Source organism: Argentina silus, assembly GCF_951799395.1.
Source record: "Argentina silus genome assembly, chromosome: 10".
NCBI classification, from domain to species: Eukaryota; Metazoa; Chordata; class Actinopteri; order Argentiniformes; family Argentinidae; genus Argentina; species Argentina silus.
This window is the reverse complement of record NC_139664.1, coordinates 21,400,135-21,427,796: the sequence shown is the minus strand read 5'-3', so window position 1 is coordinate 21,427,796 and position 27,662 is coordinate 21,400,135. Positions and strand designations below refer to the sequence as shown.

At 42.8% G+C, this 27,662-nt stretch overlaps 1 protein-coding gene across 1 annotated transcript; it reads right to left on the bottom strand.

Annotated features, from left to right (window-relative positions):
* Nucleotides 1-115: 115 nt before the first annotated feature.
* On the bottom strand, nucleotides 116-27,191 carry iqgap3 (IQ motif containing GTPase activating protein 3). The gene is made up of 37 exons (XM_083678262.1): nucleotides 26,937-27,191; nucleotides 26,719-26,806; nucleotides 26,016-26,172; nucleotides 24,547-24,624; nucleotides 24,081-24,157; nucleotides 23,859-23,926; nucleotides 23,469-23,582; nucleotides 22,777-23,037; nucleotides 22,120-22,283; nucleotides 21,628-21,715; nucleotides 21,079-21,242; nucleotides 20,674-20,834; nucleotides 20,322-20,437; nucleotides 20,067-20,230; nucleotides 19,198-19,288; nucleotides 18,906-19,073; nucleotides 18,065-18,207; nucleotides 17,164-17,334; nucleotides 16,896-16,979; nucleotides 16,639-16,710; nucleotides 16,387-16,456; nucleotides 15,673-15,881; nucleotides 15,153-15,305; nucleotides 11,984-12,147; nucleotides 11,396-11,620; nucleotides 10,493-10,633; nucleotides 10,177-10,261; nucleotides 9,700-9,932; nucleotides 9,201-9,333; nucleotides 8,886-8,988; nucleotides 8,356-8,503; nucleotides 7,270-7,357; nucleotides 4,506-4,718; nucleotides 2,743-2,909; nucleotides 2,430-2,558; nucleotides 1,918-2,026; nucleotides 116-1,700 (listed from the first exon to the last, which is right to left on the bottom strand). Exons 1-37 carry the CDS (start codon nucleotides 26,968-26,970, stop codon nucleotides 1,587-1,589), a joined length of 4,947 nt encoding a protein of 1,648 aa, XP_083534388.1. The 5' UTR covers nucleotides 26,971-27,191; the 3' UTR covers nucleotides 116-1,586.
* Between the last annotated feature and the right edge of the window lie 471 nt (nucleotides 27,192-27,662).

Here is a 27,662-nt window from a genome sequence, read left to right as displayed (position 1 = left end):
GGGTGCCCTAAAATAGGGGGGAATGTCATTTCTAAATGGTGAAACTAATATGTACACAAATAGCCTCAAATAAAAGCGAAAAGCTATACGTTAACCTTATAGTAAATGTTTAATTTCAAATCCAAACTTTTTGAGTTTCAAACAAAAAGAAAAAAAAACCCAATATAGGCTGATTATCACACAGAAATTATTAACACAAATGATATCAGAGCTTTGATTAAAAAAAGAAAGAAATGCCCGTTGATGTAAAAGTAAAACAGGAGTGTTAAGAGTTGCCATTGCATAGTAAGATCAGAGAAAATCCTTGCACAGCAAGTCGTTTTAGTTTAGTTGCACTTACACCTTTCCCTTATAGCTATAACCAAGTAGTGATAAGTAAAGAATATTCATGGTTGTTTTCATTTATCCAGATATGTGAATTTAAAAATAATGAGTTAAAGAATGATATATTCAGCTTAGCAAAAGAGCTAGTGTTGAAAAATAATGATACATTGATAACATGACAAACAAAACAAGTGGAAGAATAGGAATGGAAAAATAGCAGTAAAAGAAATACAAGAAATGGACAGAAAATATTTACATTGATCTGAGACAGTTTTGCAGCCCTGAAGTCTCTGAGGGCAAGTGTCAGCCAGGTCCAAGATTGAGCCACCAGTCATCCACAACTCCCATTGATTGATACAAGGCTGGACAATGGAGTCTCACATTTTGTTTGTACCCTTTTTTCACCAATAACATGAATTCCTTTGAAAGTGGCACAGTCACCTAGTATTTTACAGTAGCATTTTACTGTTGGCTGACTAGAAAAGGAGAGAAATGAAATAAGCTGCACAATGTATTACATTTAGAGCATACAGTATGCATGTGGAGTGGGAGGCAAACACGCAGCATAGCAGAGGTCCTGTGCAGGTTCAAAGTAGTGCAGGAATACTCAGAGACTGTGTGGAAACAGCAGTCTGCTGTGTGAATGCTGGATTGTGTCTATTGAAGCACAATCCATACATAATCTATGATAATACTTATTATTTTTAGAAAGGGAGCAGGGTGGTGAAACTAGCCAACTGAAAATAACATTAGGATATTGTTGGTGTGTAACAGAGGGGATTAACAAAAAAGATAACAGATGGAGCAACTCAGAGATAAAATATTACAATGTATACGCCTTTGCTCACCCTTCTTGATTAAAATCCCTTATTAATGTAAACCTGCCCTTGTATGTATTGATACGAACACAATTGTTTAACAGGAGTGATATTAATACAAAAAATATAAAAAGGAAAGATAAAAATATATATAAAGATAAATACAATTCTCAATGCCTTTTGGTACATATATTCCTCCCATTATGACAAGCAAAATGAGGACTGACATGGTTTAAGGCAGAGAGGCAACCTTACCTAAACATCAGCACACTTTGTGAATTCACTCATTGACACTTTAAAATCTCCCAGGCAGGTGAATTGATTAGATAAATGTGATTGGATACAAACCCACACATATAACAAATGTAAAGTATGAAAGGTTTGATAGTGTTTAACCGTGCTGGTTTCCTTTAGATTCTGGTGGTGCCTTCTCCAAGTGTTGCCTCACTTTTTGAAGAACTTCTTGTTGAGGAGGAAGATGAGAAGGTTGACATTGACTTTGGCCTTGTCGAACATCTTCATCACGGCTACGCCCTCATACTGCAGCTGCAGTAGGTCCTGCACGAGCACACACATATTTATCACTTATTTTGGCCCTAGACTTAATTCCTAGAATCCTTTCATAAATTTGGAGCTCCACCTGACTGAACTAAATCATGATTTATAAAATGAAGCAACTGACTGACTCACAAGGCCCGTAACTTTTTTATATATAAAAATTATAATTTTGTCTGGTGGACCAAAAAGTAAATTTTTGGAGTTAAAAACCACTCACCTGATATTTGAGAGGGAACTTCTCCATGTCCACTCCCATGAAGCGAGCCTTCACCTGGAACGTGCCTCCCTCTTCGCTGGGCACAATGTCAAAGATCACGTTCTTAAACCTGAGGGGACACATCTATGTTTATGCTCCTTTCTGGGGGACAACAGGGAGGTAGTAGGTAGGAGGACTGCACAACAAGATAACAGTCAATAAATGTGTGAAACTAAATGGAGAATACTAAATCAGTTCTATTACATTAAAAACACTGTGATACTCAAAACACTATATAGCAAAGTACATGGCAACAAGACCGACTGGAGACATGCAAAAGAGAAAAGAGATTTTTTACAGACAATGGAATTATCAAGTGTCTCCAATGATGATGTATTGTCCACATAGTATTTATCACTTTCATACAACATAAACAAAAGGAAAGATGGCATTGGCATGGTAGCTCTAACCATCTTCATGGCCATGTCTGTAAGTATACACTCATCTGTGTGTGTGCACGCATGCATTCTCACTGTGTGACTGGAAGGTCCTCAATCTCAAGCAGGACCCCTTTCTCGTGTAAGCGGGCGGCGGTATAGGTGAGAGTGGCCTGCTTGCTCTTCTTCCCTTTGCTCTCTGCAGCCTTCTTTCCATTCACCTTACTGAGAGAGAGAGAGTGTGTCAGCAGAAGCAACAAAGTAGAATTGCTGCAAGCATGGGCGGTCGCTCTCCACCTGAACCTTAAGAAGTGTGTGTGTTTACTTGTATTCGGTGGTCAGGTTGTCCAAACAAGTGATGTGCTGGGTGCTTCTGTCAGAGGAGTGTAGTGTGTGTGTGTGTGTATACCTGTGCTTGGCGGTGAGGTTGTCCAGGCAGGTGGTGATGTACTGGCTGTAGTAGTCCACCTGTTCGCTGTGGAAAGAGCTCTTGCAGTGCAGGCTGTTCAGGGTGGGTCTGAGTTTCACCAGCTCTGCCTGGCGACGCTGCCGGTAAAGACGCTGATGACGGATGTCCTGAGGAGGAGTGGGAGGGCCAGGGTTCAGAAAACAGGAAACTTCTTTATGCTCAGACAGGATGGAGGTATACAGTGCCCTCCATAAGTATTGGAAGGAGGAAGCATTTTGTCTTCTTTTAACTCTATACTCCAACTTTTATTTATTTTAAAAACAAACAATTACTATCGTGTCAAAGTCGAGATTCTCAGCTTTAATTCAATGGCCCTATTTCAGGGCTCCAAAAGTATTGGAAAAATGTATATAAATGTCCAAATTAAGTACTCATGTTTAGTTTTTGGTCGACAATCCTTTGCATGCAATAACTGTCTGAAGTCTGTGACCCATTGACCCCACCAGACTCTGGATATATTCTCTGGTTATGCTCTGCCAGGCCTGTACTGCAGCCATCTTCAGTTGTTGTTTGTTTTGAGGTATTTTTGCCTAAAATCATATTATCATGAAATTAAACGCATGGTCAATTGGATTTAAATCTGAAGATTGACTTGGTCAGTCAAAGACTTTCCGCTTTTTTCCGTTGAAAGTATATTTGCGATCATTGTCTTACTGTATGATAAAGCGCCATCCAATGAATTTGGAGGCATTTGCTTGTACTCGAGCAGACAAGATGTTTCTGTACACTTCATAATACATTCTGCTGCTGCTGTCAGCAGTAACATCAATTAAGACCAGTTAGTCAATTCTAGTGGCAGCTATACATGCCCAAACCATGTTTCTGAGATGAGGTGGTATGCTGTAAATCTTGGGCAGATCCTTTTTCTCCAAACGTGTGTGTGTGTGTACACCTTGGCTATGAGCTGTAGCATTGTAGACAGATTTGGATTGTAGACTAAGACAGTGATCGTTTGATCCAAGTGTGAATGGTTACCTATTAACAGTTGAATGACCATGCCTGGTGGACATCCTGAGGAAATCGTACCTCGCCTCTTGTCAATTCCTTTGCGATTGTAATGTCTCTCACACCCATGTCCTTCTCCTAAATATCATTCCCAACAAAAGGAGCTTCTCTCCTGAGTTGTCTTTGACACGTATGGACACGTATGGTTAGACTTTTGCTTTGAAACTGTTAAATTGGTTATTTTGTTGATACTCTATTCTCATTCTTCCTATGTACATTAATGTGATGTTGTGTGCTAGATAAAGGTTCTGTTAATACAGCGCAACATAATCGTGACCAGGTTCTCCCATCTTAATGTCTAATGTTCGCAATCCGATTTATCTTAACTTGAGGGCATGGTAAAATACCATTTTGGGTATTCTTAATGGAATCTAGGATCTGATATGTTCGATTGTCTGCCACACAGGGATGAGCAAAGCATTGTCAATCATTATTAACCATGAAATATATTTTGGAGTCAGATATAATGGAATGTGTTTATTGGTCATGTGACCACTCATGTTGTGTTTGCTTCACATGTCCATAACCTTTTGAAGTTGTACTTGGGAATAAATATGTATGTCTTATTCTTAACGCGTCCTCTAGTCTTTGTTGTTTTTATTTCAAATTCTTCAGCATCAGGGTCTCTGAGTCTGATGGGGTCAGGACTCCGAGACTCTCCAGTCTCCTCCGAGGTTTGTGAGTGTGTGTGTGTGTACCTTGGCTATGAGCTGTAGTATCTGGGTCTCTGAGTCTGGTGGGGTCAGGACTCCCAGACTCTCCAGCCTCCTCAGGCTCCTCTGGATCTTCCTCTTCTTCTCCTCCAGAGACAGGTTGCCGTCAGCAATGAGTGATTTGTTCCTCTTCATCTTCTCTGGAGTGCGAGCATCTCGCTGGGCGCGACGGTGCATCATCCACCCGTGCTGCACTTCCTGTTAGTGAGGGTGCGATAGAACACAATGCATTAGCCCTACAGGCCTCTCTTGGTCTTTGTTTTGACCTCCCATGGTTTTAATACAAGTTGAATTAGTGGGCTTGCTTTAGCAAGTCCAACTATTGTTATTGCTCATACTTATTATTATTCAAATTCTTCAAATATTTCGATATGCTACTCCTACTACAGCTTTTAAGCTATTCACACCAATCAAACTTTAAAACTTAGGTTTAACTTGAGTTGGTTACATTTGTATTTTTACACTAACTCAAAAACTCCTTTCTATTAACATGGTGGAATGTTGATTTAGGCCAACATTCTGAGAGCCTCATTGTTAGTGCAACTGCTATACATTTGCTTTCAGAACTCTTGAATAAAAACAACAGGAGACCTGCATAACACATTTTAGAATGATTACCAGTTCTACCCCACTAAAACCACTCTCAAAAACCAACCAACTCTACCACTCCATTGAACTATCCCAGGCTTATCCTACTCATCTAACCTTCTATCTATCTAACCTTTCAACTACCTAGCATCATGCTTTCTTCCTTTCAGTCACTACTGCTTCACTCACTATAACCCATAAGGATTAACCTCTTAATTGTTTTGGATAAAAGGATAAGTTATCTTTTAGGAGTCTTATTTTTGTTATCAATTTAAAGCTGAGAATCTCTACTTTAACCTCATAGTAATTGTTTGATCACAAATTTGAACTGTTGGAGTATAGAGCTAAAAGAAGACAAAAAGCTTCCTCTTTCCAATACTTATGGAGGGCACTGTAGTACTGATACTGAGCCCAGAGCCAGGGGAAAGTCACCAAGTGCAATGTACAATAGTTGGAATGTTCCATACATGTGGTCCCAACTCGCCACTTAGCTATGACCTTCAGGGTGTCATTCCAATACAACAGGAATTATCTTTTTAAAGGTTAGTTTCTATGATTTAGTGATGACACCACATCATGTCTGAGGAATTCTTGCTTATGCGTAGGCTGAACAACTAGTTACACCAGACACTACTACTTCACTCAGTATAACCCATGCGGATTAACCTCTTAATTGGTTTGATCTTTCTATACCTCCTCTCTCATCTATCCATCCTCTCTTTCATCTATCCATTCAGTCAACTAACCTAACCAACCTCTCACTTTCTTTAAACTCCCCAGAGAATGAATGAATGAATGAATGAATGAATGAATGAATGAATGAATCTCTCTCTCTAATCATCTTTAAACCTTTTCCACTACCAAAATAAGACTTTGCAAGCTCACAAAGTTTCTTCTAGAACTTCTTTTTCTAGTTTCATTTGATCAGTCTTTCAGATGAGACATTAAACAGAGGTCCTGACTATGGCACTTATCGCAAGATAACACCTGTGTCCTAGCTAAATTCTGAATCCGGCCGTTGTCCTGGCTAAATTCCCAATCCTGCCTCAATCCTTTATGGCCACCTACTGTCTTTTCACAGCCAATGTTTCTCAGACACAATGCCTGTTATGCTTATATGGGCATTTGGAGGTTGAGACCCCCCCCAAAATAACACAAAGTGATTGGATCCAACTCTAAACATGGTAAACACATCTATTGAGCCCGAGGAATCTCCTCCTCCACGCTGTTGTTTTTCCTTTTCATCCTAGCGTTTTACGGAAGCTAGCTAGTTAGTTTGAAGTTAGCAATGGAGATGTACAACAGTCTAAAAACAAAAAGCTTGTTTTACTTATTTTATTTCAAAATGGCATGTGCTCTCTTGTGACATCTGATTGGTGCTACGACCTGTCAGTCATTTCATTTTGAACACCGACAGCCCACCCACTTCTGACTACTCAGTAACCATTGAACAAGGTATGTTTGACAAACTGTGGATTGTGGAGTGTGCGGAGCGCTCCAAGTCTGTCTGTGGAGAATATGACCCCCTAATCACATCTGATTACTAATTGGAATGATTCTCCTCACCTCACCATTGACAGCTGATGTGTGGTAAACATTCTGGTGCATAAAGGCTGCCGTGGCATCACCCAAGTGGGTGCTACACATTGGTAGTGATGAGGTGAGTTCTCCCCCTTAAAATGTAAGCGCTTTGGGTGTCTGGAAAGGCGCTACATAAAATACAATCAATTATTATTATCTTTATGAGTATGTGTGGAAACAGAGAGTGAGTGTAAGAGACTAGCAACAAAGAAAAAAGTTGAGACAAAGGTTTCAATTCAACAAATTGCACAAACTGATGCCTTTTCCATGTGAAAAACTTTCCCCAAAAAATTATTCTGTGTAAAAGGGGTAAACGCAATTCACCATTAAAAAGGGTCCGTAACTGGCATTTTACCCTCTACTACCTCCCTGGTTGCAAGTCATTTAGAAGGCAGGACAAGTAATTGATGTAATCTATCCAGTTCTCAGCTCTGTGGTTATAAAAGGCAGACCCAGATGAAGAAAGGGACATGTTCAACACAACCAGAGAGAGGGCTGAAACTGTCCTAGAATCTCTAAAGAGAGATGGAGGGATGAGAGAAAAGGAGGGGAAGTAAGTGAAAGAGCCAGTGAAACGTACCTGATCCTGTGAGGTGGAGGCTCTGAGCACCTCACTCAGCGTGTCTCCGGGCTGGGTTCGGATCACATCAATGATCAGCTGCTTAGTGCTAAAACACACATTTTACATTAAGTAAGTAAGTAAGTAAGTAAGTAAATAAATAAATGGTCACAAACATCCCTAACAATTCTATAAAGAGCATCACAATACACTTTTCGATTCCAGCGACCCAGGCCAATGAGAACTTGCTCAACACTACCTATTTTTCCAAATGATCTTATAAGACATCCTTTGCTAACGTCATACAACCTGTGTGTGTGCATTAGGGCTGACAATTTTGTAAAAACAAAACGCTAAATGCAATATTTGAATATTCTTTGTATGTGAAATCTCATATGCGCTCTGAGTGAGTCTGTCCCTTGCCTGGTTACTTCGCTCATTCTCAACCAATCAGATTGGGCTATCATTTATTTTCTTCTACTGCTGCTGACATCAACTCTATCCATCAACATGGCTGAGAGCTCAGAGCTTAATGTGGAGGCCAGCGTAGAGCTTGGTTCTTAACCCGAACCAGACGGCTCTTCTCTTGAAGCATTGCGTGTGTGACGTTTTGACAAACTATTTGCGGTAGCGGGAGACTGGAGTCGCACGCCAGTTCACTCTCCCCCTCTCGCACTATCCCACTTGAACAAGCGATTAGCCTGCAGTTTTAATGTTTCCCTATCTAACTTTGCAACAGGGAAAACGTCTGTGTGAATATCATATGACTGGTGAATGATGTGTTTTGTTCTCCTAATGTAACAGAGATAGCTGGATACTAACTAGGAATCAGCTTTCCAGGAACAGCTGAAAACAATTACAATGTGCTGCTGCCACCAAACCCCCCCTGGACTATTGACAGTGCATGAGATATATGTTACACTCTTCTAGACACAATGGCCATGGCACTTGGAGACAGTTTGACATAGATTTTTCACACATACACTTTAAAATGTAGATATTTGAATATTATTCAAAATAACTCATTTTTCAGGGACAAATACTCAAATCTAGTTTTTGGGACATTTTGACAGCCCTGGTGTGTGCGCGCACGTTAGTATTCCCTACCTGAGCAGGATCCCCTTAGCGTCGGGCCGGTCGTCTGAGCCCCTAAAGACATCAAACTTGCTGGTGAGGGTGAGGGACACCTCCATCTTGCTGTACTGGGCCAGCGTCTGCTCCGTCTGGGGGTCGCCTGGGTTCAGTGCACCCTCCCCTGCCATGGCACAATCACACATGTTTCACGGACCAGTAAAGCTCAATATATAACAATTAACTAATTGTTGTAATGTATGGCAATGCATCTATTGCAATCTGAGACATACAAAATCATACAGTGGTTCAAGAAACAAGTGAAGATACAATACAATAAGGAACAGAGATATAAATATAAAAGATATGTATTCCTATAAAGAAATGATAACCTATTGTTATGGCAGGAGCATAGAAGGACCTAGGAAGAAGGGAAGAAAAGAGCAGGCAGGCAGGGAATAAAGGAATGAAGAGGTAGGCTTGCCAGTAAAAATTCCATTATACTGTCATACACCCTCCTGTACCCCAGTACATATGACAATAAAACTTTGAACTTTAAGACTTACCAACCAGAGCCTGGATAGTAGGCACCTTCCCCAGGTCTGTCAGCAGAGCCAGCAGTGGGTCAGAGGGGCCTGAGCACAGGGAGTCCTGGTGCTCTAGCAGAAGCTACGGACACAGACACAAAATGAGCAACACACGTCTTACAGTCCACAGGTCCACTAGAAGACTGTACAGGATGTCTTTATGTACAATGTCTTTAAGAGAACAAAAAAAGGGAATTTTCCCCTAGATGTCTGTATACAACGGTGACCCTTATTCTCTTAAATCAGAAGTTTAGTATTCTGTTATAGTGAATTCTACCACGGTTCCATCCAGACCTTGTGGGTGTTGAGCAGCTCACTGATAGAGATGTAGATGATAGGCTTGTTGAGGATGACCATTTCAGAGTACTCATCAATGCTGAATCGCTCCCCTGGCTCTGGCACGTCACAGGCGGCACGAAGGAACTTACTGGAACATATACAGTACATGAGTGGTGTCTGACAGTCGCTTCATGCTAGTGCATTAAAGAGGGCGTTGCTAGCATTCAAAAGGATGTTAAAATCAAGAAATCACTGTTTATGCTAATATTAAGCAGAGCGGTGTGGCTCACATTTGAAAGGAGGGGCAGTTCTAATTATTAATCAAATATATTAACAAATCAGACAGTTCTCACCAACATTAACCACAGAAATGGCTTTTGGGTAAAACAGGATTGTCAACTTTGAAAATGGAAAAAAGTACAGCAAATAACAACAAAAGAAAGTGGCCCAGGTTCTGGATTGAAAAAACACTGTTCTCGCTGGCCCGTAAACACACCCCTGTGGAACCCCTCACCTGAATTTGTCATGGGTTAGGGTAATGTATTCGTTGAGGGAGCGCAGATGGGCGCTGTCTCCGTTGAAGTGTTTGTGGGCTGCGGCATGCTGCAGGATGCGCGCTATTGAACCCAAAATACGACGCTGTTCTGGCAGAAGGGAGGAACCGGCCGAGAAGTCCACCACATCGAAGCCGTCCGGTGCCACCACGGCAGGGTTCATGTAGCGGTAATACACCAGGTTCCCCACAATCTGCCAATCAAACAAACAGCACACCACCACAAAGGGCTTATCAAATTGTATGTTTGATTTTCTAAGGACCACTTATATAACATGTTAAATATTTATGGTATTAGGGTAGCGTTGTTACAATGTTTTAACTAATAATGTTTTAAATCATGGGCCATGTCAAATGCTAGCCAGCCTAGTGGCATCCTTTCAAGCAGACAAAAAAAATCGAAATCTTTGATTTGTAAATGGTGTACAGCCAATGTACCTTATACAGCTCCTCTTCGCTTGCCTGCGGGAACTTCTCATGGAGGACATCTCTGAGGACCTTGGCTGTGTAGCGCATCCCATACCTAGAACATCAGGAATCAGTCTTGTTGAATCAACTGTGGGATTCTTACAAATTAGCATTTAAAAGCTTTGTGCATTTTGTGCAGGTTATGGAGATGATTGAAGGGCATTGAATTTAAATGGAGTAGATTGTGGGTGGTTGAAATACAGTACATAAACGTTATGATGTGAGACTACATCCATAATGGACGGTTATGGCTGAACATTGACTTTTTTTTGGTAACGACACTTACGGAAGTTTGTGCAGGTTGCTGGTGATGGCGTTGAGCACGCGGTCTGTGAGGTTCTTGAGGTTGACGACGGCAATGTCCAGACGGCGCTGCACTTCAGGGTGGGCCAGGGCCTGCTCCGCACTTACCTCATAGGGCAGGGAGCTGGGAAGATCACAGCACCAGTTAAAACAGCCATTCAATATCACACTGTGTGTGTGTGTCTGCATCAGGCTTACCTGCCAGTCTAAATCTGTGTGTGTGTGTGTGTGTGTGTGTGTGTGTAAGCCACTTTTGTCTGTTGCATGTCGATAACCTCATTGGGTTCCGTTTATTGTTCTGTGGTGACATCCACTGGCCAGCCTGAGGCATTGTCATCTCATAGTCAAGGCTCTGTTCCAGTGTCAGAGGAGAATACACCTCCTGTGCTTGAGGCAACACGCTCAAAAGTGGAAAAGTATCTATCCGTCTCTGCCTCACAAAAAGCTCAGTGATAGCGCACACACAAAGCACAACAACAGCACTACAACCACAACAGCAGCGCTGTCCAAAAATCAGATGAGTGGCCTGGGATGGTCCAGTGGTTTAGCGCCACAGCCTATAGTGCTTACATATGGCCACGTAGGCATGGGTTCAAATCTGGTTCATGCCCTGCTGACATACCCTCTCCTCCTCAAAAAAAAATCAGATGAGCCCCCAAAAGTTAGGCCACGGCTCAGGTGGTGCTCCAACACCACCTCCTACAAGGTACCCATATGGGACACAGTTAACTCCATCAGAAACTGTGTTACTAAAAGAAGAGGAACGCGTGGCGTCTCTTCTCTGTTCACCCAATAGTACTCTGGACAGAGGGAGCCTCTCAGGCCCAACACAGAGTGTGTGTGTATGTAAATCTACATCTATGAGTTTGTCTTGCTCTACGCTGACCTCTTGTGGCCGGTCTGGGTCTCGGTGTGGTTGATCCAGCTCTTGTAGATTTCGACGGGGTCGGTGCGGATGCTGAGCGTGCAGTCCTGCAAAACCTCTCGGATGGCCGGGCCCAGGATCTCCTTCAGGGCGTTCTGACCACGAGCATGGCGGTAGAAACTCACCAGCATCTTAATCACTGTAGGGTTCCCCATCACCACATCCCGGGGCTGGTCTACTTTCAGTCTAGGGGGGGGGGGGGGGGGGGAAAGAGAAGAGAGAGAGAGAGAGAGAGAGAGAAATAATTTAAAGTGGGATGTGAGAAATAGGAACATCGTGAGTGACGATTAGATGCAGAGAATGGTACAGCAGTCTGACGGATCTCTTGGTGCAGGGCAAGGAATGTGTAACAGTATTTATTTAACTGTGTATGTAAGTGTGTATGTAAGTATGTTAAAACTTGAACTCATGGCACAGGTCAGCAATGTGTACTTGTGGACAATACTCCACTAGTACAGTGGAGTATTGGTAGATATATACTGCATGTATGTGTATGTGTGTGTGTGTGTGTGTGTGTGTGTGTGTGTGTGTGTGTGTGTGTGTACTGACTTGATCTCATGACGCAGGGCAGTGGTGAAGAGCTGCAGCAGCAGGTACGCCTCCCTGCAGTCAGAGCCGTAGTTGAACAGTGTGAAGATGACCGTTTCCATGAATCGAGTGGTCTTGTTCTGGGGCATCAGGAAGATCAGCTGGGCCAAGTACAGGGGTTGGGTCTGAAAGAAAAAGAAACACACAAGTTACAAATACAGTGCCCTGTGTAAGTAATGGGATAGTAAAGCATTGTTTATTTTTTTGGCTCTATACTCCAAAAGTTTGGATTTGAACAAACAAACAATTATTAAGAAGTTAAAGAATAGATTCCCAGCTTTTATTTGATGGTATTTGTGTACATACTGGTTTTACCATTTAGAAATAGAAACATAAACACTTTTTATACATGTCCCCCTATTTCAGGGCACCACGTAATGGGACAATTGGCTTGACAGTTTCTGGTTAGTCAGAACTGTCACTGACAGCTCTCTTATGCCTGCACAAACTGTGTCTAGTATTGATTCTTTTTGATGCCTTTAGAGTCTGCTATTGGTGTCAACATGAGGACCAAAGAGACATCAATGAAAGTCAAGGAAGCCATTATGAGGCTGAAATATTAGAAAAGATCAATCAGAAACATAGCCAAAACCTTAGACTTCCCAAAAACATCATTAAATAAGAAAGAAAGCACTGAGCTCAGCAATCGCAAACTGCCTGGGAAGGCATGATTAAGAAAACCCCCAAAAACAACTATCCCACTGATCAGGAACACTCTCTAGGAGGTAGGCGTGAATGTACAGTCATGAGAAAAAGTTAGGACACCCCCCAAAATATTAAGTTATTCTCTTAAAAATATGGACATATCAATATGTTATCTTCTTTCTAACAATGTCTATAGATAAAGGGGATGTAATTGAACAAAAAACTATGAAAATGTAACTTTGTAATCATTTATTTAACGAAAAATTAACAATAATGCCAATTCCTACTGAGGAAAAAGTTAGGACACCCTATGCCCTAATAGCTAGTATTGCCCCCCTTGGCTGAAATAACCTCAATTAGACGTTTCTTATAACTGTCTACAGGTCTCTGACATCAATTGGGAGAAAGTTTTTCCCACTCCTCCTTGCAGAATTCTTTCAGCTGTGTGATGTTCGAGGGGTGTCTTGCATGCACAGCCAGTTTCAAATCAATCCACAGCATCTCAATAAGATTAAGATCCGGGCTTTGACTTGACCATTCCAGAACTCTCAATTTATTTTTCTTGAGCCATTCCTTGGTAGATTTACTGGAATGTTTTGGGTCATTGTCATGTTGCATGGTCCACATCTGCTTCAGCTTCAACTTTCGAACAGATGGTCTCACATTTTCCTCAAGCACCCTCTGATACAATACAAAATTCATAGTGGATTCTATGATGGTGAGCTGACCAGGCCCTGCTGCAGAAAAGCAGCCCCAAACCATGACATTTCCACCCCCATGCTTCACAGTTGGTATGAGGTTCTTGTTCTCAAATGCTGTCTTGGTTTTGCGCCAAACATGTCTACTCTTACTGTGCCCAAATAGTTCAACTTTGGATTCATCTGTCCAAAGCACATTGTTCCAGAAGTTCTGGTCTTTCTCTAGGTGTTCTCTGGCAAACTTTAGTCTTGCCCTGATGTTTTTTTTTGACAGCAGGGGTTTCCTCCTTGCACACCTCCCATGTAATGCAAACTTGTTCAGTCTCTTTCTTATGGTGGATGCATGTACTTTGACATCAATTGTGGCAAGAGATACCTGTAGGTCTCGTGATGACATTCTGGGATTGTTGGAGACTTCTTTAAGCATCTTTCGGTCAGCTCTTAGGCTGAACTTGCTTGGGCGGCCTGACCTGGCCATGTTGGTGGTGGTTTTAAATGTTCTCCACTTGTAAATTATTTTCCGGACAGTGGAATGGCCAATTTCGAATAGTTTGGAGATCTTTTTATATCCCTTCCCAGACTCATATGCATCTACAATTTTTCTTCTGAAGGCCTCAGAGAGCTCTTTTGATCTCGCCATGGTGATGCAACTCACTTCAACAATCAAGAGCAAACCAAACTAAATATCTGAGGTTTAAATAGGACAGGCTCCTCCAAAATCCTCTGTAACGCTGTTCTAATCATTTGCACCTGATGTGGTGCTCTTTATTATAATTTTAGGCATTTTAAGTGGAACTAAATGTGGGGGTGTCCTAACTTTTTCCTCACAAGAAGATTGCATTTCTATTAATTACATTTTACCAATCATTTTTTTAATAATTTGTTTCAGTTGTATTTGTTTAGTTATATTACCTCAATTTTTCAATATTGTTCAAATGAATATCAAATGTCCATATGTTTGAATATGTTGAAGAAGACAAAGGTTTTCATAGGGTGTCCTAATTTTTTCTCATGACTGTATCTGAGACGACCATCCGCAGAATATGTCACCAGCCAAACTATAGAGGCTTCACTGCAAGGTGCCAACTGCTAGTTATCGTCAAAAAAGATGGTCAAGTTACAGTTGCTAAAAAGTATATAAAAGCAGGAAATTAGAAGATTGATTGACGAAGACTGACTTGGCCAGTCAAGAACTTTTGACTTCTTGGCCCTAAAAATCTCCCTAGTTGTTATGGCAGTATGTTTTGGGTCATTGTCTTACTGTATAATGAAGCGCTATGCAATGAATTTGGAGGCATTTGCTTGTATGAGCAGAGAAGATGTTTCTGCACACTCAGAACACTTCAGAGTCCCTACAGAGAGTGCCCCATGCAGACAGAACTTTCATAAGTCATGGCACAGTCAGCTCATTATCTGTACAGCTGCTAAGCACTAGGCCTAAATAAATTAAAAAGCTAAATGCAAAAAATCCCTCTGAAGTATATTCCCAAACTTATAAATGATACAAGTGAGTTATTTAGGGGAAACACATTTGTGCTATATGAGCTTCAAAAGCCACATACAAAAGCTGTAACAAATAATAAACAATAATCAGAGGATACCACATCATCATACAGCCTGCATTATAATGTCATAACAAAAATCAAGTGTTTTCCTCATCTTGACTCTGAAGATCACGCATTTTATGGTTTTCAAGCACTCCATACTAACCCTGTATAATCATCAAATCAATGTCATTTCATATCCCCTTTCTTATGTGGTGTGGGTGAGTGTGGCCCTCCGCTCACCTGGAGCAGGTAGAAGAGGTGCTGGTAGGCCTCCAGTTTCTCCCTCCGCTCTTTGTTCAAGGCCTTGAGCCCCTTGCTCTTGTCCAAACACATCATGTCTGACAGTTGCTCCTTGTTCTTCTTGGTCAGTTTCTTGCAGTGGGACACCACCTCCTGTACTCACAGAGGTTGACAGAGACGGACACAGGACTGAGAAAACATACTTCGGGTAAAACGAGACATGACGTTTGAGGCCAACATGCTTCTGTCTTCATGCTTCTATGCAGCACTCTCGAGTGAGCGTGTGTGTGTGTGTGTGTGTGTGTGTGTGTGTGTGTATACGTAAGAGCATAGTGAATGTACACTTGGGTCGCTCTAGATCTGTTTGTCCTATTAGGCAACTTGTTTACTTTGTTGTCGTTGTCATGAAAAAACAAAAGCAGTGATAAGAGTTGGCTCCTAGCATGAACAGATGTGGGGACCATGCATGTACAGTCTGTAGGTGTGTATGGAGGTGTGTCCGTAACATGTTCATTCCTACCTGCAGTGTGACGCGGTTGCGGACCAGCAGGCCTATCTTGAGGTCCATGAGGTCCAGGTCAGCCTCCAGCTGGCGGTTGGAGCGGATGGTCCTCACCACCTCCTCCCGCAGCCGCAGCAGCTCCCCCTCCTGGCGGATGTCGTTGTCGCCCATGTCCAGCAGGTGGGCAAACTTGCGCACCACCGACAGGGGAGGGGTAATGGAGTGGACTGGAGAAGGAGAGAAAGGAGAGGAGAGAGGAGGCGGGGGGTAAAGCAGGGTTTCATAACTCTAGGCCTAAATATGCAATACAGGATTGCATGTTTTTGTTCTCACCCTTCACTAACACAGCAGGTTCCATAAGTCATCTCATCATCGAGCCTTTAAGATTAGGATATAACAACATTTCCCAAATGCAATTTATGCAAGTGTCCTTCCCCTTAATGCTGAGGCGGTTACTGTTGAACTGAACCGCAACCGTTGTGAAAGTGTTTCTTTGGGCTCCCTTCTGACCATGTCTACTAGAAGAGAACAGGAATGGCTTCCATAGAGCCATTGCTGTGCTTGTGTCAGCCCAAGTTAGGTTTCCCTCCCAGTTCCACAAGCATAGCTATACACTAGAATACACTAAAAATAAGGTATAACCTACAAACCTATACACTAAAAATAAGGTATAACCTACAAAACCATGAACTATCCCTTTTGGAAGGGAAGAGGAAGTGGCTGGTCCCTTACCAAGCATTCTGTAGTCCCCGCGGGCCCGGTTGGCTCGGAAGAAAGCCTGGATCTTTATTATGGCACCAACCTGTAGGGTAAAGAGAGAAGGTTACATTTATTTCCCCTCACTTTAATTTCCTGAGAAACGCTAGATTAGATCTTTGGTAAAAAAAAAACAGAGACATCATTTTCTCATTAAGATAAATGAGACGACGAAATATTGCGAATATTTGTTGATGAGTTTGATGGGATGGACGGATGCACACTCACATGTCGTCTGAAGAAGCGTTGGCGAGAGTTGTATTTCTTACGAGCCAGCCACATCTTCACATTGGCCTGGATCTATGAGACGCGCACACAAACAGAAATCAAACAAACAACAGCAAGAACTTGGGATGTGGATCAGACTATGTAACTATATTGCAACATGCATAATGAGTGGTCACCTACATTTGGGACACCACTCGACTTTCAATCAAATGTGTAAGAAGGAGACCTGTACAGTAGTGAACAGATATTAAACAAACCTTAACCACAGCTCTCCAGTTCTGGTAGAGGTACTCTAGCCTTCTTCTGTAGGCCCTCTCCTGGACAAACCTCCTCCAGTGGGACTGGAAACACACACATGGACACACACGAGCACCATGAATACTAGAATGTGTAATCTGTTCTGCACTAGACAGTATTGCTTGTAAGGTTTTGAACACTAAAACAATAAAACATTAGCCCATCAAAAAAAAAAGGCTTTACCAATGACAGGTTGTGGCTGTAACCATTGGTTAAGAGGCTACGGACCTGGATGGTGATGACAGCCGGGAGCTGGGTGTTGAGGAAGTGCAGGCGAGCCCCCAGCCTCTGCCTGAGCAGGAAGCCCCGGACCCTGGCCTGCAGACGCACTACCAGGCCCTCGCTGGCCTTCCACTGGCCCTCCCTGCTGTGGTCCGCCATGACGCTGTTCAGCACCGCCTGCAGGGGGCAATGGAGAGTTTAGAAAAAGGGCAGCTCTGAAGCGAGCCATCAACATTGTACTTGCTTCTGTCCAATATGTTTATGGCTAATATGTAATATGTGTAACATATTCAATTCAGAGCAACCAGTGCAGAGTGGGTAGGGACTAGGGGTGGATTTGGGACAGAGTCTGACCTGTATATTTAAATACTCAGAAGGAATTTAAAGCAGTTTTACCCTGTAATCAAGTGGATTAGTTGTTTTCATTATTCAATAGTAAACACATTTACAAAAAAGTCATGTTTTAAAGCGAGTCAAGATATCTCACTTTGAAAACCCTCATCAGTCCTGATGTTCCAAATAGCACATTTGATTCAATTGATTCAAACTCCCAAGATTCCCCCAACCCCCCCACAAGAGGTCCTTCTGAGCTAGAGGTCAGAGTGCAAAAACTCTCATCTGACGTATTTTAACACGGTATGAGACTTTTTTGGGAGGTAAACACAGACCTCGCGTTTCGACAGTTATGATGCAGCTGCGCACAAAATGATGATAGTTCAAGATGGTATGCATCGTGGATTCACTAGAAATACACATGAAAATGCATTTTGGGTAAACTTCCCCTTTAAATATACATAGAAGGAATTTAAACTAGCCCAAAACAGAGTGCGGAGGACAAGACTGTGCCTAACCTATGCTCCTTACCGAGTATAAGGGTTTTAGGTCAGGTCAGTAAGTCAAGTCTGACCTGTATCTCGTCGCGGGCCAGGAACGCACTGCTCTGGACGAAGCCCTGAGGCCGGTCCCAGGTGCCCTCCAGCCTCTGCAGGTGGAAGTAGTAGGAGGTCCCGTCATCATTCTTGGTTCTCAGCCACGGGCTCCTGTTGTCTCCTGAAGCCCCAACACATCAACAGAGGGGGTTGGTGTTACTACTTGAGGTTCTAGAAGCAGCTGGCAGAGTGTAATTCACTTTTGTTCTTAGTGTGGGCCGCAGTGTGTTTAGTCCCAGCAAAGCCCCAAAAAACACCGGATTCAATTACTCAATGTCTTAAAAAGGATATAACACCTCAAAAACCCAATATCAGCCGTATGTCGTTTTAACGCCCGATGTTGCATAAAGGCAACAATGTCTTTAAACACCTGGTAAAATGTCTGTACAAGATCAATTCACAAAAGGAAACTACAGTCTTAAACAAGAGATCCTAATAATGTCTACTTTAACCTCATAGTAATCGTTTGATTTCAAATCCAATCTTGTAGAGTGTAGAGCCAAAAGAGGAAAAAAAAATGCTTTCCTGTCCCATTACTTACGCAGGGCACTATATACTGTATATTTATATTTCCAAGTCTTTTTTTGCATTAAAAAGCCATTTCAGAAATGTGTTATTTGGGCTTTCCTTGGGCAGTCAATCACTGCTTAATTTCCATACAAGGAAAACTAGGTCCAGGTATCTAAGGGATATGTTGCTCATGTCAAACTATGGCCCTATTTGAATTGTGACCTATAGAGTAACCGTATTGAGAGGCGTTAATGCTAATGCACTAATACTGTACCAATGAACTTGAATGTAATAGACATGAACACAGACCTCCCATGGCCTTGGCTCTGAGCAGGGCGGTGAGTTCGGCCTGATAGCCACCGGCGCACTCTGCCACCAGGCTCCGCAGTGCCACCTCTGGTAGGCGCAGCACGCGCAGTGTCTGGGACGCCTTGCCCTCCTTCACCGCCTGGTTGACCGCTGCCAAGCCCAGGGACACTGGCAGGGGAAACATACATCAGACACACAGCCTGTCACAATGTGGTCTCCTTTTGTAGAAATAACTGGTACAATATATCTGATGGCTCCAGATTCATGTTGTGGAGGTAATATGCCGACTCACTCTTCAGGGCTCTTTGAGTGTCCTGATTGGCTCTTCTGACTCCCTCCTGAATGTCAGCCAACCACAACTCAGCTCCTGGGTCACGGCTCACCTATGATAGAACAGGACATGGCAATTCGTTAGAAGCCTACAGTGCCTCTTATATGGATTTATGCAGCCTTTCTGTTTGTAGTTGGAAGCTATTACATTTTTGGTTAGTTACTTTGAAGCTAGCTTTGTAAAATTGTTAGCAACTCCGCTAAGTTAGCGAACAGGTTGTTTTTTGAGCTTGCAAAATACAACACTGTGCTAGCTCAAACAAGAAGATCTAACTTTAGCTCCCTAAATTTCTTAACTTTGTATTCTGAACAGTCATGCTGCATTTTACTTATAAGTGGCCAGTTTCATCTAGTCTGAGCTGTTATCTGTACCTGCCTGGGGCTATCACTGTGCACTGCTAGTGCTGGCTAAAATAGGAGGAGGGTAAAATATAAGCAAATGCTATAATTAGTTTATTTTATTGAGTTGTACTACCCAGAACACACATCCTATTGGAGTATAACATGAACAGGTTGTTGTGACGAACCCAAAACCTCTTAAATGACACCCATCGAAAACAGGGAGGGAGATTAGCAAGGCTAGACGTTTATATAAAGAGTACAGGAAAATGATTTTTTTCATATTTGGGTGATGCAAATCTGATCTGCTGAAGCCAAAACACTGGAAATGACAATTTTCACTTTAGTGGGCCTTTAAGACCTAAATAATTACTAGGTAATTGCCAGTAAAAACTAGGGGAAAAAACAAACCCAGCAGAGATGTGGCTCACAAGTGTAAAAACCAGGGGTGTTTAAGTGTCTCTTTAGCTTCTCAAACATAGTGCTCTGTACCTCAGCTTTGCACTTCTTGGCTTTGGTCAGCACGTCGTGGTAGTGGCGGGCATTGATTGGCTCTACCTCCCCCAGGCCACTGGAGGGCAGCAGCAGTGCAGCCAGAGTCTTCTGGGGGTCTCCGCAGCACAGGGCCTGGTTGATCAGCCCGATGGTGAGGATCTCTGAGGTCCAGCAGAGAGAGAGGTAAGTTAACTGTTCAAAATAGCTACACTAACTCAGACTACAACAACAGGTTGATTCCACGACACGTACGGTCGTGCTCCTCCTGAGCTGCGGCGTTCACAGAGTTGAGTCCTCCCTGAAGCTGGTTCCACGTCAGCAGAACTCTCCCTGCCTTCCTCTTCAGGTCATACAGCTCCTCAAAGTACCTAAGTGTGGCACAGTACACCCTTTGTTGATACATGACAGCTTATACACTCATTCTCACAGCATCATATACTGAGCCCCTTTCTCACTTCAAAAAACACTAACACACATTTTCACAGCATCACGCATACTGTGCCTGTGCCTGTCCCTCTCTCTCACACAAACACACTCACAGCCTCTCATATTGCTCCCCCCCCCCACACTTCTGGAACATCTAGAGTGGAACAAACACACACACCTTTGGACCAAGCTGTCGTCAATGTCAGATAACCCAGCGGCTGGGCTGACCAAGGTGGCACAGAAAGCCCCCCCATCTTTGGCCTCCACAGCCTGGTTGATGAGAGCCACGGCAGAGAGCATCTCCACCGCCACATACAGCTCCTCCTGCTGCAGCCCCCCCTGTAGGACCGGAGGAACAATTGTTGGAAAACGGATCTTACGACAGTAACCGATTTAATTTGTTTTATAATATTGTTTGGAAGATTAATGACAGTGGAAAATTGTTATAACTACATAAACCCAGAAGTATAAAGTTGAGGATAAAATGTAGTTCTACAACCTGTTAAATAAAATTATAAAAATAAAGACTTGACTTCTCTTGAAAATGAAATAATTTCCCATGAAAACACACACACACACACACCTCAGGGCTTTGCTGCTGCAGTGGGGCCAGTTCGCTCTGGTACAGTGCAGAGGCGAAAGGGTAGACATCAGGAAGGTGGGCTTCAGGGTTCATGAGCGCACGGACCGTCTGTCTGGGATCCCCACGATGCAGGGCCGCGTTGATGGAGCTCACTGCTTCCTGTACTGTACACACAAAGTTGAAATCCATCCAAAATGTAACACGTTACGAATAATTCAACATTTAACAGTCTATTCAAGTGTAGTATCAAGCTTCTTCAGCATGCAATTTGCTGCTATACCTTGGTAGCAGTTGGTAATGATGGCAAAGAAATGTGATGAATAAAAATTAAACTTAAGCTTTTTTGTCCTTCAACCCTGTTACCATTTGGAGCCCCACCTCCATCTTTGAATCTCAGAGAGGCCAAGGTAAGACCGGGCAAATTAAAATGCATCAATTACTTCTGTTGCTTCCAGTCTCAATGATACTATAATACATGTCCCATACAGACCAGACAACACATTTGAAAATATCTATATCTATATAAAAAAATGTGTGTGTGTAACTAACTTGTCTGTGAGCGCTGGGCCTCCTCGTTGGCCACACACACCCCCTCTTGCAGCTCGTCCTTATCCAGAGGGTCCACACACCCCAGGTCCTGCCACAGGTCAGAGGGTAAATATCAGGGGTGACAGGTGGTTGCAGTAAGCATATACAGTGCCCTTCATAAGTAATGACATGGAAATGGTGAAACCAATATGTACACAAACACTATCAAATAAAAGCAGAGTCTTTACTTTAACATCATAGTAATTGTTTGATTTAAAATAAAATGTTTTGGCGTATAGAGTCATAATTTTTTTTTAAAGTCACTGTCCCAATACTTACGCAGGGCATTGGAAGTAATCGATTCCATGAGGTGGTGTGTTTTAAATGTCTAAACAGAAACCCCAGGAGATGTGCATGTGAATCATGCGCTTACAGTATATAGTTGTGTGTCTATTTGTGTGTGTGTTCTTTAGGGTGTTGATGGGAGAGAACATGTGTGTATTTGTCTCTCACCAGGGCCTTCTGCTCGCGGTCGCTAGCCAGCTGTTCCAGGTACCAGGGCCCGTGGTCTCTGTGGAGGCCTCTGAGGGCCAGACAGGGGAGCTGGAGGCAGGAAAGGAGGACCAGGGGGTCTGCACACTCCAGAGCCTCGTCCACCTGCTCCACGGCCGCACGCACTGGAGAGGCAACGCAGCACAGTGACAACATGGATTTGGGCTTGGAGACATGCTGCCGCTCTGACCAGACGTTCAGATATGAACTGGGCAGGACCACTGAAGGGGTGCTCATAGGAAAATATAACAGAAGTGGTGAAAAAGGTTCACTTGATTCCCTTCAATCACCTTTAATGCTCATACTTCACTCAAATGCTTCAATATTAAAGATAATTGAACAGTCCTGAACCTTTTTTATTTTTTTACCACTTCTGTTACAGATTTGGGTATGTTTGGATCGTTGTACACTGATTGACAGTGATGAAAAAGACAGGTAAAGAAAGCAATGGTTAAAAGGTTTTTGCACCTACATACTGCCATCTAGTGGACTATAGAGAGAGAGACAGAGAGGATGATACAGAGAACGAGAGGACTATAGAAAGACAGAGTACGAGAGAGAGAGACACAGAGCGAGAGAGAAATAGCGAGTGAGCGAGAGAGAGAACTCGCTACTCACCGTTCACTTTGTTGATGTTTTGTTGAATCTCTCTCTGGGTCAGGTACTCCTCGTAGATGTCCTTCTCCTCTGTAGCGTGACGCTGGGTATAGGCCACGGCGGCCTTCTGGGCCCGCGCCTGCCGCAGCATCTCCTGGTAGACAGCTGTCAGGTGCTGCTGCAAGTCAGCCAGCATGGCGTTGGGGTTACGCAGGGCCTGGCCGGTGCCCTCCGTGTGCCCCCTCTCCACCGCCTCGTTGATGGCTATTACCGCCGCGTGGACTGGGGGAAGACGGGAGGTAACAGTGTTTTAACCAAGGACAGGGAGGACAAGATGCTGATGGTGAACACAGACATTATGAAATAATGTGCTCTGTTTAGAATTGCAACAGTATCAGATGAATTTGTGGGTGTTTTGATGAAGACTCTAGTCCTTTAATAAAGATACAGAGAGTGTTTCAATGGTCAGGGATACCTCCCATAGTCTCTAAAATAATCTGCCACTGCATTTCAATAGTCAAGCGTTCTCTCCTTGTCTCCTCCCCTTCATCTGTACTAAACAGTTAAAAGCTTAGATCGGTGCAGATGGAAGGAGAGGAGACGAGAGATGAAGCCAGGTCTTCCTCATCTGAAGACAAAGTGAATTTTCCATGAATGGTAAAGGCACAACATGAGACAGGACAAGAAAGGAAGACAACTGTAGTGCCACCTACCTGCAGCCTCATCTACAGAGAGTTCATTGGCCAAGATTCCCCCGATCTTACTGAAGGCAGGCATCTGGATGCCATATTTGTCCAGCTCCCGTTTCATGTTGTTGATCTCCTCCTCTGTGACGAAAAAAAGCCAGAAAAACTCCCATCATTTCCCCATTTCCATGATGCTAAAGCTACAGCATATCACTTCAATTTGATATGGATTGTGGTTATGGAACCCTGGCCCAAATAAGAGACACTCTTACAATTCTTCTGTTTGTGTTAAACGTTTAAAACAAAATGTTAAACCAAATAAAAAGCTTCAAACTCAACTCCGTGGAAATGTAAACATTCTGTAAGAACAGAATATGATATGTTTTCAGTAACTCAACTAACTAAGCAGAAACGTACCAGTAAACTTGACCTTGCCACAGAGGTCATGGATCTGAGGGGCCAAACCCAGACGGAAGAGGTACATGCTGTAGGAGACAGTAGAGCAAACATGTCATTTGTTTCATAGTGCAGAGTGTAATGCTTGGTTGTGATTGTATTTGGAGGTTTGCTTTTGAAAGAGTCACAGTGCACAGGTTTGTCCATTGCATAGCACTCTGCTGCCTTCTAGAGAAGACTGACCTGAGAGCATGGATGCAGTATACAGCACGGGGCATGTTCTTCTTGTCATAGATGTCTGTGGTCTCTGGGTGGAAGAGCTGACAAAAAAAGGGAATGATTAGTCTTGGTCTAATCAAAAATTGAGGGGGCCCAGGGGCCATGTGCAAAACTTAAAGAATTGGATAACATTTTGATAAAATGTAATTTTGGGTGTTTTGTACATAGTTATGCCCAATGTGACTACCGGTGTCACATTTCATAACTTTGATTGAAGGGTCTTTTGATAATACAGCGACAAAGATAAAGATCCTTTTATTGCCACACAACAGAGGTTTGTGGAATTCCTATTCAGTACAGCATGGTGGGGAGCTCTACTGACATATACAGCAAAGGAGACAAGACAGGGTTAGGTGGAACTACTACCACAATGATAATACCCAGTTCAACCTTTTCAGATTGACACGGAGTGCCCAATAAAATCATTTACCGTTGGCAGTCCGACCTCCACCATTGCACTGCGCCAATGGTTGATGTTGTCTGTGTGGCGAAACTGCAGCCCCATAGCCTGAGGGAAGAAAGTACAGTGCATTGGGAATGTATTCAGACCCTTTCACTTTTTCCATGTTACAGCCTTATTCTAAAATGGATTCAATTTTTTTTTCTTCATCAATCTACACACAATACCCCATAATGACAAAGTGAAAATAGGTTTAGAAATGTTTGCTAATTTATTGAAAATCAAAAACCGAAATATCACATTTACATAAGTATTCAGACCCTTTGCTATGACACTTGAAATTGAGCTCAGGTGCATCCTGTTTCCATTGATCGTCCTTGAGATGTTTCTACGACTTGATTGGAGACTACAATCACCTGTACCTCAATACTGATGAGTGGAAGCCACTCATCAGTAAAGAAAATAAATAAATAAAAAAGTTCGCCAAAAGGCACCTAAAGGACTCTCCTTTAGGAACAAGATTCTCTGATGAGAAACAAGATTCTCTGGTCTGATGAAACTCTATGGCTTGAATGCCAAGCGTCTCATCTGGAGGAAACCAGGCACTGCTCATTACATGGCCAATACCATCCCTATGGTGAAGCATGGTGGTGGCAGCATCATGCTGTGGGGATGTTTTTCAGCGGCAGGGACTGGGAGATTAGTCAGGATCGAGGGAAAGATGAACGGAGTAAAGTACAGAGAGATCCTTGATGAAAAGCTGCTCCAGAGTGCTCAGGACCTCAGACTGGGGCAATGGTTCACCTTCCAACAAGACAACGACCCTAAGCACACAGCCGAGACAACGCAGGAGTGGCTTCGGGACAAGTCTCTGAATGTCCTTTAGTGGCCCAGCCAGAGCCCGGACTTGAACCCGATTGAACATCTCTGGAGAGACCTTAAAATAGCTGTGCACCGACATGCAAAAAAAACAACCTGTTTTGGCTTTGTCATTATGGGGTATTGTGTGTAGATTGATGAGGGGAAAAAATAATTTAATTCATTTTAGAGTAATAACATAAGAAAATGTGGAAAAAGTGAAGGGGTCTGAATACTTTCCGAATGCACTGTATATGAGCTATTTGAGAAATCTGCATTATGACACCTCCTTGATACTCAGATCCAAATTGAGAAGCTTTTCAAATGTTGCCACTACCCTGAAATAAAGTACTATGCTTGCTGCAGAAAATCTAAAGCACTAGTAGTAGGGGTTTGACTGCAAATGCATTACATCTGAATACAGAAGCTAATGAAAAAAGACATGAAAGCAGATTCTAGCATATATATTTGCAGTTTTAAATATGTACAATTTCAGGTAATAGAGAACAGCATTATGACAAATGGACAGGCAAGCATATATATGGACAGGCAGCTGGAAAGAAAGAGAACTGTCAGACAGAAAGGAAAAGTAGAGAGAGATGTTTCAGTACAACCACTGGGCTGCAGACAGTAAAGCAGACCTTGTAGCGCCCCTGGTCCAGGTCATAGATCTTTTTGAGAGGGACCGTCTTGGGAGCAAAGCAGTGACCCAACTTGGCCAGCAGCACCCCGTTCCTCAGTCCCTCTTCCAGCTCAACCGGGGCAGGCAGCTCCTCGTGGAGACAGGCTTCCATCCACCTGCCAAGGGAGAGTGGAAATACCTCATGAGCAAATATTTTATAGTTTTGGGGAAACATGGTTACAAAAAAAAACCCAGGGAGAGTTTTTAAAGCTGCACAGTTCTTCAAGTAAATGTGTTTCTTTTTAAGTTTCAGTTGGAATTGTTAGAAGTAGTCCTTGTGCATAGAGTTGTATAGTTTGTTAAACTTTGCTATGATGAGTTTTTTGTTTGGCATACGTTTGAAAGTGAAAACTGCAGTCCCAGGGTCATTCTGTTACCATGAAATTGCCCTAATTCAAAATGACAGTGAACCCCTTTTGACTGATGTGTAGTTAAATTGCACACGAATTAACCAAAAAGTGCCAACACATGAAATAGCTAATGTCCGGTCAAACGGGTTAGATGTTCCTGTACTGTACATTGACCACTCAGGCAGAAGCAGTCAGTACTACATCAGAGTGTGTGTGTGTGTGTGTGTGTGTGTGTGTGTGTGTGTGTGTGTGTGTGTGTGTGAGAGAGAGAGTCGAAACAAGCCTAGGTTCAGAAAAGTTGTGATAACTGACCTCTTGGCCTCTTCCAGGCGGCAGAGGTATTGGTAAACCACATTCTGGACGCGTTGTTCGTCCATCTCCTCAGCAGTCAAGCGCTCATCTGTAAAGTGTCAATCATTCAAATGCCAGTTTATCAAGATTGCTCATTTCTGCCCAACGTGTAGATAAAATAGCTAGATATCTACGCTAGCTTGCTAATAACAATAAGATAGCATATGTTGCAAACGTACAGCCTGAACGCGTTTGTCCGCCCGGTTCTCCCATTTTCTTGTCTTTTTCTGGCAGCGACTGTTGTTTGACTGTCTTGGATGTCTTGCTGTCAGCTCCCTGGCGTCAAGTTTGCTGGCTTCTCTCGAACAAAAATACTTTCAAACAATGTTCTTGTTCCCATGCAAAAAGTGTTTCAATGAAATAGTTGCTCCTGTATATGCATTAAAAGTTTATACATTTCCTGAGACATACATCTCTAACTAAACTGCACACACGACCTGTTTTTCTCGACTGTTTACGTCCACGTCCCGTCAAGTTTGAAATATCCCGCCGGTTTGTCGTTGGCTAATCGGACGGACGCTTTGCATTGTGGTATATGAAGTTTACTTTTTAGAAACGCATCAACACACGTGTTCACTATTAAAACGTTCATTTTTAATTCATAGCTTTTCACATGTTAGCAATGTGTTTTAAATAGTAATATCTGACAGTAGGATATTATGTTACTGCTTCAGTCTTTTTTAAACTAACTTTTCACTTCCTGTTGAATATTGCCATGGAAACTGAGTTACACTAGCTAGATCGATATCGTTTCCTTTGCTACATAAACAAGATACAACCATGCTAAACATGTGCCAACTTTACAGTTTGAGTCTAGTCTCCAGGCTAGCTGTCAAAAGGTACAGATAAAGGCAAATCGGATTCGCAACAAATGGTAACGGGCTGTCAAATTTCGTGGATGGCTG

Excerpts from the sequence above, each read along its gene's own strand:
- iqgap3 (XM_083678262.1), bottom strand. The coding sequence starts at position 26,970 with ATGGGAGAACCGGGCGGACAAACGCGTTCAGGCT. Across the intron at positions 24,158-24,546 it reads TGGAGGTCGGACTGCCAACG|CTCTTCCACCCAGAGACCAC; the intron begins GTAAATGATTTT and ends TTTTTTTGTCAG. Across the intron at positions 23,583-23,858 it reads TGGCAAGGTCAAGTTTACTG|AGGAGGAGATCAACAACATG; the intron begins GTACGTTTCTGC and ends TTTTCGTCACAG.